Source organism: Procambarus clarkii, chromosome 31 (genome assembly GCF_040958095.1).
Source record: "Procambarus clarkii isolate CNS0578487 chromosome 31, FALCON_Pclarkii_2.0, whole genome shotgun sequence".
NCBI classification, from domain to species: Eukaryota; Metazoa; Arthropoda; class Malacostraca; order Decapoda; family Cambaridae; genus Procambarus; species Procambarus clarkii.
Genome location: NC_091180.1, coordinates 22,397,341 through 22,413,950, shown reverse-complemented (window position 1 = coordinate 22,413,950; position 16,610 = coordinate 22,397,341). Strand labels below are relative to the sequence as shown.

At 39.9% G+C, this 16,610-nt stretch overlaps 1 protein-coding gene across 7 annotated transcripts in view; it reads right to left on the bottom strand.

Moving 5' to 3' along the window:
* LOC123758727 (uncharacterized) overlaps positions 1–16,610 on the bottom strand; it is a 152,617-nt gene that overhangs the window by 28,610 nt on the left and 107,397 nt on the right. For 3 of the 7 annotated variants that reach the window (XM_045743316.2, XM_045743321.2, XM_069334511.1), the window contains exons 7-14: positions 15,131–15,279; positions 12,269–12,402; positions 9,850–9,991; positions 7,415–7,670; positions 6,964–7,201; positions 4,270–4,420; positions 2,856–3,113; positions 687–1,608 (exon numbers count right to left, since the gene is read on the bottom strand). In XM_045743316.2, coding sequence (XP_045599272.1) covers positions 687–1,608; positions 2,856–3,113; positions 4,270–4,420; positions 6,964–7,201; positions 7,415–7,670; positions 9,850–9,991; positions 12,269–12,402; positions 15,131–15,279 — 2,250 coding nt within the window. The remainder of the gene's footprint in view (positions 1–686; positions 1,609–2,855; positions 3,114–4,269; positions 4,421–6,963; positions 7,202–7,414; positions 7,671–9,849; positions 9,992–12,268; positions 12,403–15,130; positions 15,280–16,610) is intronic. The other 4 variants (XM_045743317.2, XM_045743322.2, XM_045743319.2 and 1 more) reach the window with 2 other exon arrangements.

The window sequence follows — 16,610 nt, the reverse complement described above, 5'->3', positions numbered from 1 at the left end:
ATGGCGTTATTGCACACAAAATGCATGCAAAAGGAATTACCAGAAAAATAGGCAGATGGATCTACAATTTCCTGACTAACAGAACCTAATGCATTCAAAAAATAATGGTCAAAATATAAGAGGAATCATCATATGTCATAAATTACTAAGGTTGAATAATAATGACCAGAAAGAATAATGTTTAGAGGTTAAGGTTTTAATGTTTAAAATAAAATGTTATTTTGCCAGGAGTGGTCGACACCTGGAGCTGGCAAACGACTGATTACTTGAATCTATATAATAAGATATTTTAAAATAGCCTCAACAAATTTCCAATCCCCTGAATTGTTTCTTCAGGTTAATATTATATATGAACTATTTACTTGAGATTAAAGCCATATTTGAGAGAGAAATGTTTAGATATCTATTCACTGAGTAACATTTATGGTATGTCTACTGAGCAAGACTCATTGCCATCAAATTAAGTCACTGTGCAAACATTATTAAAACACTGATCACAAATTATTTGATCTCAATTTTTACCTCACTTATAACCAGGAGTTAATTTTATATTAATTAAAAAAAAAGTTGTTAATAACTTTAATGGAAAAGGAAAAGGAAAAACATAAAGGAAAAACATTCTGTAAAACAAAACATGGCTAACAATGTCACCTTTGTTATGCAATGTATAACTAAGAGTTTCTTACCTTTCTCTGTCACTTGTTCCTCTTCTGTGATCAATGGCTCCAATTCTCTCAACTTTTTACTGTCATCTGCAAGTTTCTTCTCGTCAAGTGCTACCTTTTTCTCCTCTACTGTTGTACACTTCTCCTCTTTGGAACGTTTCAACTCCACTGTTGGTCGTTTCTCTTCCTTACAACGTTTCTCCTCTGCTGATGTACGCTTCTCTTCTTTAGAACGTTTCTCATCTATTGTGCGCTTCTCTTCTTTGGAACATTTCTCCTCTACAGATATACGCTTCTCTTCTTTCAAACGTTTCTCCTCTACTGCGGTACGCTTCTCCTCTGCTGATGTACGCTTCTCTTCTTTAGAACGTCTCTCCTCTACTGATGTACGTTTCTCTTCTCTGGACCGTTTTTCTTCTACCAATGTACGCTTCTCTTCTTTGGAACGTTTCTCCTCTTTAGTACACTTTCCATCTACAACTATCTTCTTGCTTTCTGCTGCTGTTTTCTCTACCGAGGATAGATTTTCCTCCAAAGTTGTTCTCTTCTCGTCTACTGTAGTCCGAGTCTCATCCACAGTTATGGTCTTGTCTTCTGCTGCTGTTCTCTGTTCATCAACCTTCGACTGTTTCTCTACAACTAGCTGTTTCTCTTCAGCTACTATTTTCTCTTCATTTTGCGCGTGTCCTGCCCGCTTTGCTCGTCGTCTTTCTGATGAACACTGGGTCTCTTTTAACGTCTGGGATTTTCTTCTCCCACTTTTAAGGCTTCGAAAGTTACTATCAAATTCATTTTCCTCTTCTTCCTTAAACACATAAGCATCTTCCTTAGGAGATACAGGCACTTTCATCTCGTCAATGTTGCTCGGAGAAGAGATGGTATTTTGTTTAGCATCGTTAATACTGCTGTTAATGTTCTCCTTCTCCCTTTCTTTGGCTTCAACCTGCAAAATTAAATAAAATAAAATGAGAAAACATTAACAGGAAAACTAAATGCAACTACTGTATAAGCCTGCTCATCCGAATTTTGCTAAACTGAATACAGTATTTGGGTTATCCAGCCAAATTTGCATCAGAATAATTTTCTGCCAAACTTTTCCATATCCGGACAGAAATATAGATAATCAGTGGTTAGGTTACATAAATTTTCAAGAGTTACACATAAGATCTACAGTATCAAACAAGACGATACTGGGCTGAAGATGAGCTCAAATTTATCTTTTAAACTATATTTTTTATATACAGTGTGTGTGGAAATCCAAATTATGTTGGTAGTGGTACAAAAAATTGAAAAATATAGTCATTTTTGGACCCCTCCCCCCCTAAAGAATTCTGCTTATCCGGTGAGGAGTCCTTCCCATATAGTCCAGGTAAGAGAGCTTAGACAGTAGATATCTTTTGACTGCAGTCTATCATGGGGTTATTCCTGGTCCTTATGCAGAGATTATCTTGCAATACAGTATAATAGATATTATAAATACTGTGCTGTATGCCTAAAAAATTAATGCCCCCCTCTTTTCCCCCTTTGCTATGTATACTGAATATTAAAATATGGACAAGCATAGAGAGGGAGAAGATAATTGTATGAGTGTGTGGAAGGCAGACAGGAGCAGTGGAAGGGGTGGGGTGGGCAACTTTGTTGGGTGGACAGAAGGGTGTGGTGGATGGCCCACACCCATCTACCCACTTCATATGAATGAAGTGGGTAGATGGGTGTGGGCAGACAGGAATGGTGGATAAGGTGAGCACATGGATGTGGTTGGTGGATTGGTAAGCCAAAGAAATGTATGTTTGTCCACACCCCATGGGGTATGGGCCAACACTCAGTATATCTAAGGAATGCGCACACATGAAGCATTAATTAACCTCATATGCGAGATCAAAGAAGATACAAAGCAAACAAGTCTAGTCCACACAAGATATCCTTTGCAATTTAGAAACAGGCCTGTGTGTGACAGGAGTTCAGGAAAATTACAAATTCATGGCAATGGTCTCTATATGAAAACCAAAAGCCCCACTTATTTTACCACCAAGATACCTAGTCCAAGAGCATTTTTATTACTTGTTCTGCAACTGACTTGTGTGAAGCTATAGCTACAGCACACTATAGTACTATCAATGTAAATTTAACTTACATGTACACTATATGGTGAGCACAAAGCACCCGAGACAATTCCCCATAGATACTTACTACTGACACAGGGTTTTCTGAGCTGCCTTTTAATTTAGGCGGGCGACTGATTTTTACTGTAGAGGACGCAGGCGGTACAATAGGAGCTGAAAGTACCACTGCCTTCTCTTCCTTAAGCTCCTCCTCTTCCTTGGTGTCTTCTGGGGTCACATTCTCTGATATTTTCACAGGCTCCACCTTCACCTCTTCTACCTTACTGTTCTCTAAAACTTGACTTTCCTCCACCTTCATATCTCTATCCTTTGGTGTTTCTTCCTCCTGAAAGTGTCAACAAATAAATATGGGTACAAGTTGAAACGCTTACATCTCTTACAAAATACTGTACATCGACACAGATAAACAAACATTAACTCACACTAGCAATTATCAACAGAAACACCCGACTGCTTCTCTTAACTAGGTGAACAGAACTTGTGAATCATCATATACCAAACAAACTAGTATATTCACTTTCTCTTTATTAACTGCTTACAGCCAGACATGTCCATTATCCCATCCATTATGCCATTCACACTTATGCCTCACTTACCACGTCTACCCATCTTCTTTCTACCCATCGTCACTTATTCCTCTCAAATTTACTCGTACACAACACACTTCATGGGTCGGCCATCACCCATTCATTTAACATGACAATAACATCTTAGTAAATGTTACAAAATTTTGCAGTAATCAAATATTGCACTCCACATCTCTGATATTTTAATTCCTAATTGTATCTATTCTTCTAACAATTTCATACTTGATAGATTATCCATTTCTACAGCTGCAATTCTTGATTTTTCCCATTCATCTTTCATCATGTTGCAGCCATACATAAAAGTCAGTGCTACCTTTCTAAAAATTACCCACTGGCTGTTTTTTTCTGGATGGTTCTCGGCACCATCCACTTTTCTTCCCTGTCTTCTCATACGCTCAACTTTGCGCATCCCTGGTATTTCTACTGAGTAACTGGGTCTAACTATTCACCATTCACATTTATTTCAGATGCAAATTTTATTGGTTGAGCTGATCACCAACCAGGAGGCCTGATCAGAAACTGGACCAGGAGAACATTGATCCTCAGAATCATTGACAGGTATACACCTGTATCAGTATAAACCTATCACTTTATTTGTTCTTACACAAATACTACAAGAGGGCATCGTGGAAGATGGAAATGCAGACGAGAAAAACGAAAAGGAAATACTCGTAATCTGTGTTGGTGGTCAACAAGGGGGCATGCATTGACTGAAGTAGGTGTGGAAGCCATGTCCATCCACAACTAGCGACCAAATATAACAAAGAACTTTTACATCAATATATTCAAAATGCAGTAGACATAAATAGCTAGGAGGCAGGGGCCCAAAGAGTTTGATTTTATGACCTATAGGCACTGATAGGCACAAAGGTAATAGATAAAGTGTCAAATTACCTCATCAGAGTCTTGATGGAGAGAACTGTTATGGCCAGCCAGTAGCGGTGACCAACGAAGAGCCTCTGGGTCTAATCTCAACCGTCGAGGATTGTTGAGCTGTTTCTGATAGTGTTCATCCACTGATGTCCAGTCTATGCTAACCACCATCCTAAATAAGCACATTAATATTAGTAATATAACTTTAAATTTATTGTGGACATTTACTGTTGACATATTTATGCTGTTAATTTTCCCTCACCTTAAAGACTTATTTCAGCAATTATGTTTTGATTGGTTAAACTGAAGGGGTTCTTATATGAGATGCAAGGTTGGTATTTTAGAAGTGCAAGGATGCTGTGATCAAATGTGAATTCTCTTAAGGAAGTGGTATAAAAAATGTAATGAAATGTCATTTTCTGGGCAAGTCCTGGAGACTCCCTGAAGTTATCCAAACTGACATGTGCCATATTAGTTTGGTGTCATCAGTCATGCAAGTTCTCCATGCCTACCTGAGACCACGAGCCAGAACCTGGTCTCCTCAAAGAGGCACAGGGAACAATGGCCATTATAAGCACTACATTTAGAGTACTGTATGTCATGTCTGCCATCGTGTTTGAATATCGAGCAGCACCTGAAACCAAGGTTGGGCCGGCCACCATGGGGCCAGGAGAAACACCCTCCCCTGATAAGATCTGAGCCGAACCAGAACCTGAAACAACAGCTGGACCGGGAAATAAGGAACAGAAACCCCCAACCTCGACCAGTCCTGCCAGCTTCTACCGCAAAGGCCTTGCAGTTGGGGAATGGCACCACGGATGTAGGGAGAGGACGAGATCAATCCGATGTGAAGAAGTCCGCCTCTGGGCCCTCATACGTCCGACAAAGCCAAAGGAAGAAGGGAGCATCGATTATCCACTCCATGGAAAGGGGAATGAAGCACGACAGGCTGTCTGCCAGGACGTTGGACACTTCCCGAATATGAACAGCGCGGAGAGCTAAACCCTGAGAACTCAGCAGAAGAGCTACCTGAAGTGACCAGCCCCAAAGAGCCACGGACCGCAGAGCCCCCACAGTTGAGACAATGAACCACAGGGGTGCAATTCGAATGGAGCCGGATCAGAGAGCCCCGAGTAAGCCGAATTCACTGCAATGCCAGCCACACAGCTGCAACCTCTTGCACTGAGCTGCGAGCCCAACGGGAGGATGGAGCCTAACGATCCTGGCTGGCCTGGTGAGTGCTGGTAACAAAGCCCCTGTCAAGAAATGGGGCATCCATGAACACACCGAGCGCAAGAAAGCTGTGTCTGAACAATGCATCCGAACCTCAAAAACCCAAAGAGGATGCCGGTGACTCGGCAACCAACGAAAAGACACTGGGGAGAGAACCCAGCGGTCGCGAGAACGCCGAAAGGGGCTGCCCCAAAGATACCAGAACCGCCTCCGAAGCCCAACCCTTTCCAGCAGGTAAAACAGCATGGCAACGACTTCCATAGGTCTATGGGAGGGGAAGTTTGTATAGGAGGACAGCCCAAGCCTGGGATATTGCGCTAACGAGCGAGAATGCTAATTGCACGAAGGGTTACTTGTTTGGTTTCTTTCTAGGCGAGTTATTTTGATCCTTTGGGATGTAGTTTGCACAGGTTAACCAGACAGTGGTCTGTTTTGATTCGCCTACCTTTCTGGGCCCTTCCTTGGTCGATGGCAATTATGACATACTTTAAATCTAAAGTGCTCATAGGCTTTGCACCTCTCTGAGGGAACCAGGTTCTGGCTCGTAGTCCCCGGTAGGCATTAGGACTCCAGTGACTGATGACCCCAAACTAATATAGCACATATCAGTTTGGATAGCTTCAGGAAGCTGTCAGGGCACCCCCTTCCCCCAGACAACATGAATTAAAAAGAATTTTTGTATTTATGAAGGCAGATAGATACATGGGAGATAGAATGATTGTTCATTTTCATTAGCCCACTTTCCACTCCCATGGGGTTGGGGTAAGTCATCCCAGAGGGAAAAGAATATTTTTGTCTGCAGTGAGAAGAATTTTTCTGTAAGCAGCTATAAAGCAGGGAATGCAAGGTAGAATAATGAAAGCATATATTTACAAAATAAAAAAAAGTGTCGACTGTAATGAAATATCTTTTCTGGTTGGGCCTCGGTGGCTCCCTGAAGCAAGCGCTGAGATAGTGCCACAAACGGCAAAGAGTACTGTACTGGGAAGACAAGACACCACGAGCATAGCTCTCGTCCTACATCAACACTTAGGCAATTACACGAGTCACATCAACCCTAGGGGATGGTCTTGAATAGCCTACCAGAGACTAGAGCCAGAAGAAACTGGCACCCCCTCACAGAGGAGCAGAAAGCTGGGGATTGTTACATCACACACACCAAGGAAACTTTATAAAGTAAGCTATCTCAGTGCTACTGTCAGGGAGCCACTATTTGGCCCCTCCAGAAAAAACAATGACATAAGCTCAAAAAAAAAAAAAACAACTTGTATAATAATTACTTCAATTTTGTGCAAAAACTATATACCATAGGTATATCACTTTTTAATCACTTTTTAATTTAATTTTTCAGATTTTCATTACTCAACTGTACAGTATTTTTATTCAAATCATCTATGACTATAACAGACTACATAAAAGATACCATCAAACCATGTGTATGAAAAATATATGCATTGCTAATTTAACTCCATAACCACTTACTGGTCACTGATGTCTCTCTTAAAGAATCCCAAGATATTAAGCGTGTAGGCGACATCAGCGGGATACATGGCTTTCTCCTTCACCACATCCTGAATACTAAAGGAACTGTGGTCCTTCACGTGATAAAGGTACTCCAATATAACAGACTTCCAATATGCAGTGTATGATACACGACCCAAATCGGAGAGGGGCTTCTCTGGTGTCCCAGGTTGCCCTTCTCGTTTGGATAATAAGTAACCTAAAATATTAAAACAAATTTCGTTATTCAAGTAATATCTTTGATATTATGCTATCACAGAGAATCCTGGTCTTTCTACAATATACAGCTTCAAATACAGTATATCAATACGGCTGAATTTTTAATATAGAAACTGAAAGGTACTACAGATAAGAAATTTGCATTACTATATATTCAAAGATATCATTAACTTGGTCATACAATAATACTTACTGAAATCAATGAGGAAACGTCCATAGCCTTGCCTCTGGTACTGTGGCATGGTCATGATACACGAAACATTGTATTTGAGTGCAGATAGTTTTTCCTTGCTAAAGTAACCCACCAAATGACAGCCCTTCTCATCATTGCGGGTCAGGACGTAGAAAAGAAAGGGCTCCACATCATAGTATAAAGTTTTGTGGTCCAGGAACAGTTTAGCTAATAGGCACAAGTTCTGACAATATATCTTACTAACATTACCATCCACCTGTAAATGACAAAACAATTATGTAAACATCTGAAACCTGCAAGAAAACTATACATTTACTGCACATGGATGATTTGATGTGTTACCACTGTTCACTCTCAGAATTACAGTAAAATCATTCTTATGTTAAATATATTTTGTCTCATTTACATACCTAATTGGACAAGTACAATATGGTACCTGTTTAATTTACAATGTATGTAAATATACAGACAGGTGTACAAGGAAATGTGAGAGAATTTAAACAAAAAGTTCCAGGAAGTGTTCAAGACCCAACCAAAGTAGTCCTGGCACGGACAACAGCAGATGAGCAGAGCTGACACCGAGTGATATGCTAGTACACTCTACTAAATACAATGCAGAGGTAATTAATCAACGGATTAAAGTGTCCATCAGCAAGGCTGTAGGGCAAGATCAGCTGTGACCACTGCTACTGTAAGAAGCAGCTGCAGTACTATGTAACTCATTAACAAGAGTTTACAACACTGTGATTGGCAATATCCCAGTCATGTGGAAAAGTGCAAATGTAGTGCCCATATTTAAGAAGATACGGAAAGGAGGCAGTAAATTATGGACCAGTGTCACTGATGACCATCTGCAAAGTACTGGGAAAATAATTGGAAATAGGGTTGCAAAACATTGAAATGTACAAACATCATAACTGATAGACAGCACAAATTTTGAGGGCAATAAATTTGCCTGATGAATCTGGTAAAGTTCTACAACAGAGTTGACAAGATAAGGCAGGAAAATGGGAACTCTGTGAATTGTACTTCCTTATGTGTCAGAAATTCTCTGACACTGTCCTCCCCATAACAGACAGGGAACACAGTTAAAGGGAAAAATGTTATGGTGGAGCAAAATGTTAAGCAGAGTCACACAGGGCTCCACTCTAGGACCATTGCTGTTTCTTATGTATGTAATGTACTCAAATAGATCTCTCAACAAGTGTAAATTAATGAAGTTTGGGAGTGGGAAGAGGCTAACAGAATGGTACATAAGAGCAAGTATACGGCCATGAATTAGAAAGAGAAGGACCTATACATGAAGAAAATGCTAGCACCAACACTAAAGGGCAGCGACAATCAAATCTCTCCATAGTAGGAATGCAACATTTAAAGGCTCTGGGAATAATGATGTCTGACTACCTAACTTTTAGGGAGCATAACCAAGCAAATACAGCACTAGAAAAATGATACGATGGATTACAAGAGCCTTCCAGCATAAGGACCTCATCACAATGCTTATACTGTTCAAATAGAGTACCATTTGATACTCATTCACACCCTTCAGAACAGGAGAGAAGCCCTCAAAAGTGGGGCTCAAGCAGAGCCTTCCAAACTTGACGTCTTGCCTCCCAATCTGATTGAAGCACCCGAGTTAAATTCTCTAACAAGAAAAGGGAGCATCATGGGAAGCCTATGCATAAACAAAGAATGGAGACCTTGAATACTGAAAGTTAAAAACACAAGCCCACAATGGAGTCTCTGTTTCAGAAGATAGCTGCCAGGCATTGGTTAGATCCAGACAATGCACATACCCAAAGGAAAGGCAACCCCACTGAAGGGAGGAAGCAACTTTAAATCTAACCAGGAGAAAGAGACTGAATCATAATGAAATTATTGTTTTTAGTGTATTGATGTTCAAATCACAAAATTGTAAGCAGGCGATGAGTTACAATATCGTGGCTAAAGTATGTTGACCAGACCACACACTAGAAGGTGAAGGGACGACGACATTTCGGTCCGTCCTGGACCATTCTCAAGTTGATTGTGACCATTCTCTAGTCGATTGTGACTATTCTCACAATCGACTTGAGAATGATCCAGGACGGACCAAAACGTCGTCGTCCGTTCACCTTCTAGTGTGTGGTCTGGTCAACACAGAATTGTAATTATATAGAAGGAAAAATGTCAGGTCAGAGATCACTGTATGGAAGAACACAACAGTGAACTACACACATGACCATTTACTACTAGAAGCCAATAGGACGTTTGGTTCTCAGTCTCGCACCAGTCAAAGAGGCCTGATTCGTGAGAATCCATTATATCACAAAGAAGAGGTCAGATAGATGAGAATCCCTTGTATCAAAACTAGTGTTATTTTATTTATTGAGATAGATACAATCAAAAGACTACATATAATATTCACTTTGAAAAAAAAAAGAAGGCCAACTTACCTCAAAGACAGAGAGACCATCTTTGCGATAAATCTCAGTGCCAGGTGGGGTTCGCCAGACACATTTCTCCAAGTGTCGACCCAACATGGAGATGCTCTTCATATATTTGAGACAAAACTCACACAGGAACAATTTTGTTAACCTGGAAGAGGAGGAAAACATTTAATTGTGAGAATTTAGCAAGAATAAATAACATAAAAATATATTACTGTATTTCAACATGTAGATGGTACTTGTAATATATTTTTGAAAGTTTACTGGGAACTTGTTAAAGAGAAGTGTTTAAATAGCATTCGCAGACATTAAATAGAATTTTTGAACAACAACAAAAATTTCTGAACCAATGTATTGCATTTTGAGTTGATAAGCCCTTAAAGTGTGGTTATACTCATACATTGATTCACTGGGGTAACATGGTTATTATTATACACTGATTCACTGGGTAATGCAGTTATCATACACTGATTCACTGGGTAATGCAGTTATCATCATACATTGATTCACCAGGTAATGTGGTTATCATAGATGATTAAATTATTATTGTCTGGGTTTAATGCCAAGTGGTTATCTTGAGATAATTTCGGGGCTTTTTTAGTGTCCCTGCGGCCCGGTCCTCGACCAGGCCTACACCCCCAAGGAAGCAGCCCGTGACAGCTGACTAACACCCAGGTACCTATTTTACTGCTAGGTAACAGGGGTATAGGGTGAAAGAAACTCTGCCCATTGTTTCTCGCCGGCGCCTGGGATCGAACCTAGGACCACAGGATCACAAGTCCCGCGTGCTGTCCGCTCGGCCGACCGGCTCCCTATGATGTTAGAATGTATATAGTTTTTACCTAATCCCTTGACAAAATTCTTGCCATCATTTTATGATTGCTTACTATGTAAATGCGGTTATTGTCGCAAATGTTACTATGCTAATGTGGCAATTGTCGTGCATAAAAAACCAGCGTTGAATGTAATGAAATGTCATTTTCTGGGTGAGACCCAGAGGCTCCCTGGAGCTATCCAGGCTGATATGCTAATATTAGACTTTGGCATCACTCAGTGTGAATGGAGTTCTTAGGCCTACTGGGGACCACAAACCAGAACCTGGCCCCCCTCAGAGAGGCACGAGGAGCAATGGCTTATAGAAATCCCCATGTGGTTGGAAGCATTCTATGTTTGCCATCGACCGGGTCAGGCACCCAGAGAGGTAAGCATCCCAAAACAAACCTCTATTCTGGTTAAGAAATTGCCACTGAGAGCCGAACTAGTGGACAGAACTCCCAAAACAAAAACGAGCATGACGTCACAGTCTCCGTGCCGCTGTCTGCGCAGCTCCAAACAACAACAACAACAACAACACTGTCGCAGAGACGAAGCCCACAGGTGGGACACCATCTCATCACCATACAGATGGTGATAGACCTGAATCAAAAGGACTAAACGCGAAAACTCAAGGAGAAGATTGAACCAGCCACGTGACGGACCAGGTAGATCTGCTGAAAGAGGCGGAGCCGCGGGAAAACCTCTGGGTTTGGACACCGAGCATGCAGAAAAGCAAGGGACAAAAAAGGTGAAGATATTCTAAGAGCCAGGGCCCAAGAAGATTCCAAGGAGGAAGCCAGCACCGCCTGCCAACACGCGAGCTGGGATGCATAAAACAGTGACACCGCATCCTGCAGGATCAGCGCAAACAGCTTCATCAAGGCAGACGACGAACGTGCCATACATTCATATACAGTATATTCATTGATACATATGAATATACAACTAAATACTGTACATTATCCTTATAGTTATCTATGTACTCAATTTATACTTTTGAAAATTACATGTACATCAATATAGTTATTCGACATTTGTAATTAGCTTCACAAAATTGTTATTTGCTGAATTCATGAACCCATTATGTGCCTCAAACCCTATCCACCACCGCCCACTGGATGGGTTACAGGGTGCATAATAGATGACTAAACTAACAACAAACATTAAAGTGAATAAACTAAAATATGAAGAAACAACTGCAAAAACATCCAAGGCTAGTACTGGCACATGCCGGTGTGTCAGCAAGTCGCAAGGTCTGGCACTGACAGATCCACCGGCTGGGTGCGTCAGCCCACCAACTTTCTAGACTTTGCCTAACCACTTTATATGTAATTTTTATTTTTCTAACGTGTTGCATCCAATCTAATCATTCCGTAAGAAAATTTTTTTTGTAATTTTTATATACATTTTGCTCATGGGCTGACATGCTTGAATATCCATAGCTACATTTTAAGGATTAAAATAACATGTTTTTAAAACATTCACAACAGTATATGACTTAATTAAGAGTCTAAATATTTATGATCAGAATGCAAGACAAAATTATAACAAGCTTGAACATATATGACAAAAAAAGTATAAATAAAAATTTCTCTAGGTATAATCTCACCGTGCATATTCTTGGGGGTATGGTGCCGAGTACCAAGTCTGGATATCATACTGGCCAAAATCTATACTCGCTGGACACCGGGACATGTTAAAGGGGTCTCGTTCTTGTACTGTTGTCCGGTTCTTCTCCATTTCCTGTACCCAAACAAAATCATTGAATGTTTATTAAGGAACAAATAATTGCGTCCATTCTATCCATCAACTTTTAATCTTATGATAGGACTTGTGTGAGTTGTAGAACAATGATGTTGCTTCTGCAGAATTACTGTACTAGAACAGACAAAATGGGACAAGTGAATCTCAATAGATTTAGGTAACAACACATTAAAATTGCTAAATTTCATCAGGATTATACTAGCTGTATAACATTAGGAAAGTCAGAAAACAGCAGACCTCCTGCCACTCAGGAGGCCTCCTGTGACCTGTTTTCCCTATCAAGAAACTTATAAAATAATGGCTAATCATCTTAGACTTGCTGCTAAAATCACTGCTCAAGTACATGAATCTGAAAAAAAATATGAAACAAATAATCTATACTGATGCCGATAACTCTCTCAACTCTGCCAGTAAGAGTGGGAAGTACTTTCAATCTGAGACTAATCATGTAGAGAGAGCACTCTTACAATTTACAATTTGTGAATGAAGTTTTAGGCCTCCCGGTGACCGCATCGAGCTCCCGCAGTACAGGCAATGAACCACTGGGGAGCAGTCTGATAAGAGCCACATCGTCGATCCGCGAGCGACATAAATCCTCCGGAGCGACATCCACAAAGTCGCGAACTCCTGCACCGTGCTGTTAGCCCAACAAAAGAACGGACCCCACCGTCCCAGGCTGGCCTGGTTTCACCGTACATGATGCACGGTGTATGTGCATCTTTCTTCTTTGGGTTACTCTGAATATAAATATATGATTGCTGCTACCATTGAATATATATATGAATATATATACTCTGAATATATGTGTGTGTGTGTGTGTGTGTGTATGTATGTGTGTGTATATGTATGTATGTATGTATGTATGTATGTATGTGTGTATATATATATATATATATATATATATATATATATATATATATATATATATATATATATATATATATATATATATATATATATATATATATATATATATATATATATATATATATATATATATATATATATATATATATATATATATATATATATATATATATATATATATATATATATATATATATATATATATATATATATATATATATATATATATATATATATATATATATATATATATATATATATATATATATATATATATATATATATATATATATATATATATATATATATATATATATATATATATATATATATATATATATATATATATATATATATATATATATATATATATATATATATATATATATATATATATATATATATATATATATGGCCTGGTTTCACCAGACCTAGAGGCTCCCTGGAGCTATCCGGGCTGGTATGAATGTATTAGACGCTGGTATCGATCAAACCGAATGTTGTTCTTAGATCTACCAGGACCATGAGCCAGAACCTGGCTCCCCTCAGAGTAACATGGGGAGCAATGGCCTATTGAAACCCCCCCTGTGTGGTTGGAAGTATTCTATGTCTGCCATCGATCGGGTCAGGCACCTAGAAAGGTAAGCGCCCCAAAACAAACCCCTCTTCTGGTTAATATACTGTATTGCTACTGAAAGCCGAACTACTGGACAGAACTCCCTAAATGAAAGCGAGCAAATGAGCATGACGTCACTATGTTGCCGACCCACTGTCTGCGCAACCCCCCCCCTTACCTGGGAGGGGAAGCCCTAGACCCCTGCGCCTCCTATCCACCCTGCAGTTCTGAGGCTGCATGTCAAAACCGCAAAAAAACACTGACCGGGAGGGAGGGAGGTATGCTGGGGAGCCTCTGGGTCTCACCCAGAAAATGGTGTTTCATTACATTCAACGCTGGTTTTCTGGGATGTGCCCCTTCGGCTCCCTGGACTACTTACCCAATGACAAAAATGAGAAGAACAGGGAAGGTGGGAAACCGGATCTACCCAAAGCGTGTCCCCAGCCACGAAGGCCGTGGCACGCAGGTAATGATGGAGAGCCACGACCGGACACAACACATGATGCCCTCCGGAAAGCAGCAGTCTCATTCTTTGCCAGAAAAGGAGACGGCTGCAAACGAACGAACAAACTTACCACCAGGACCGAAAGAGCAGAAACCCCTGTGCCGGTTGCTCCCCAACCCGACCCCCAGAGGCAAATGCCAACAAGAAAAAGAGCCTTGGAGAAACAATCCTGAACCGAAGGGGGCACCACAAACCGAGGAGAAAAGAGAAATTAGAGCACCCAATCCAAGGACCAGGATGGCTCAGGCGACGCATGAGTAGGCCGGAGGTGAAACAATGCCCGAGACAGCTTGCAAAACAGTGCCGAAGTAACATCAATGCCGAATGCAAGCTGCAGAGGCTCCCCCAGTGCCGTACGATACGAGACGACAATATTTGGCATAAGATGGTGGTCCTGAAACAACCACGAGAGAAAGGACAAGACCCCCCGAGCAGAGACCGATATAAACCAGGGAATTGACAAGAAATAATGGAAGGACCACCAGAAAACTTCATATTGCCGCCGAGATGAAGCACAAACGATGATAAATACAAACACTAAAATTTTTCAACTTATTAATAATACAGCATGAAGCTAGTTATTTCCTAACAACTATGTACACTCTATTCTAAGACATTTTTCAAGTGCTTGGATATTTGTCAAAAGTAACTGGTCAAGTAATTTGGTAACTCCTTAATGAGTTACCAAATTCAGAAAGTAAAATGTTCATTATACTAACCTGCGCAGCTCTTTCCTGAGCTTTTTTAAACATATCTAAATCTCTCTCGGTGACACCAGGTGGTAAAGAATTGCGTTGAATCTTCTCCACAATAACCTTGTTCTCCACTGTTGGCGGGGAGAGCAACACTTCAGCATTCACCTCTGCATCTACCAAGTTAATTCTCTTACCATATCATCACAAATTTAACATAAAATAAATATATTAATGCTTATCATAACATCTCTGTAAACTAGCAATATAAATTACAGTATTTATCATCGAGTACTATTGATTAAGCAGATGGTGAATTTCATTGTTATTGATTAAAATATCTTTAAGAAGCATAAATTAATTTACTTTAGTATACCAACTATTATTACTAGGCAATTTATAGATTAGAAAATAAGGTGTTTAGGCATTAGTAATGTCTAGAACACAAATAAATCAGTATATAAGACCTTAAACATGTAACAACCATAATTATGTGAGTCACAGACCCCACAGCAGCCTCGTCCCAGTAACTAAGGGAAGCACACCACCTCTAGCCCCACTATGGTGGACAAAGTTCAGGGGGATGAGAAGCTACCCGGTTATGTACAGGTGGATCGCAAACCTTGATCCCAAATTTTGAGGGTTAAGAGACCTTGTTATATTTTATTCTGGTGGTGTCAGATGGTCCGGATTTCCAAATCGAGAAGTTCCTTTCCAGTTAAGAGCGGGGACAAGAGCTTCCAGTTTGCCATCCCCCGTCTGATGTTGTCTTTTGAGTGCTATTTCCCGCCACATCTCCCCTATAAATTTGCCAATCGGAAAGCTAAGCCGGGGCAACTCTCGTGGTAACCGTTGAAGATAACTGCCAATAACAAAACACTACAACCAGAGGAGAGGAAAATCAAAAGCTTTAAAACAAAATAAAACTTATATAAAATACAGATTGACATGAAGAAAAAGAACACGTGATATACTACTCCCTCATACCTCAGTATATATTTCTATCATGCGGTTTCTGATGTCACATGCTACTTGTTAACATTTATCTCTCGTGCACATCTGGGTCTTACTCATGCATAAAAGCAATCAAGCAATGGCCGAGGTTGAGCCTTTTAGTTGAAATCTAGAGGTAGTGTTCGAAATTCCTGGTACAACGCCGTTTCCTTTCCATTTGAAAAATTTATGAATTGATCAAGTCAAACTTTATGGTATGAAAAATTACATAAACCTCGAGACGCACAAGGTATTTTTACTAGTAAGTAAAAAAATTTATTATCTAATTTTAAGTTAAAAATTTATTATCTAATTTTACATATGAGAGTTAGACATATCTAAACTGTTATCTTCTTGTCTTTTTCCAGTTGATAAAATACAAGGTGGGGGGAGAGGGAGGAGGTGGCAGTATTCAACCATGAGGCAACAATCTCTTTAGCAATACAGTTGCAACATTATACATACAGCAAACATAAGCAAGTAGAGTAGGTGAAAAACTGAAAACAATTATAAA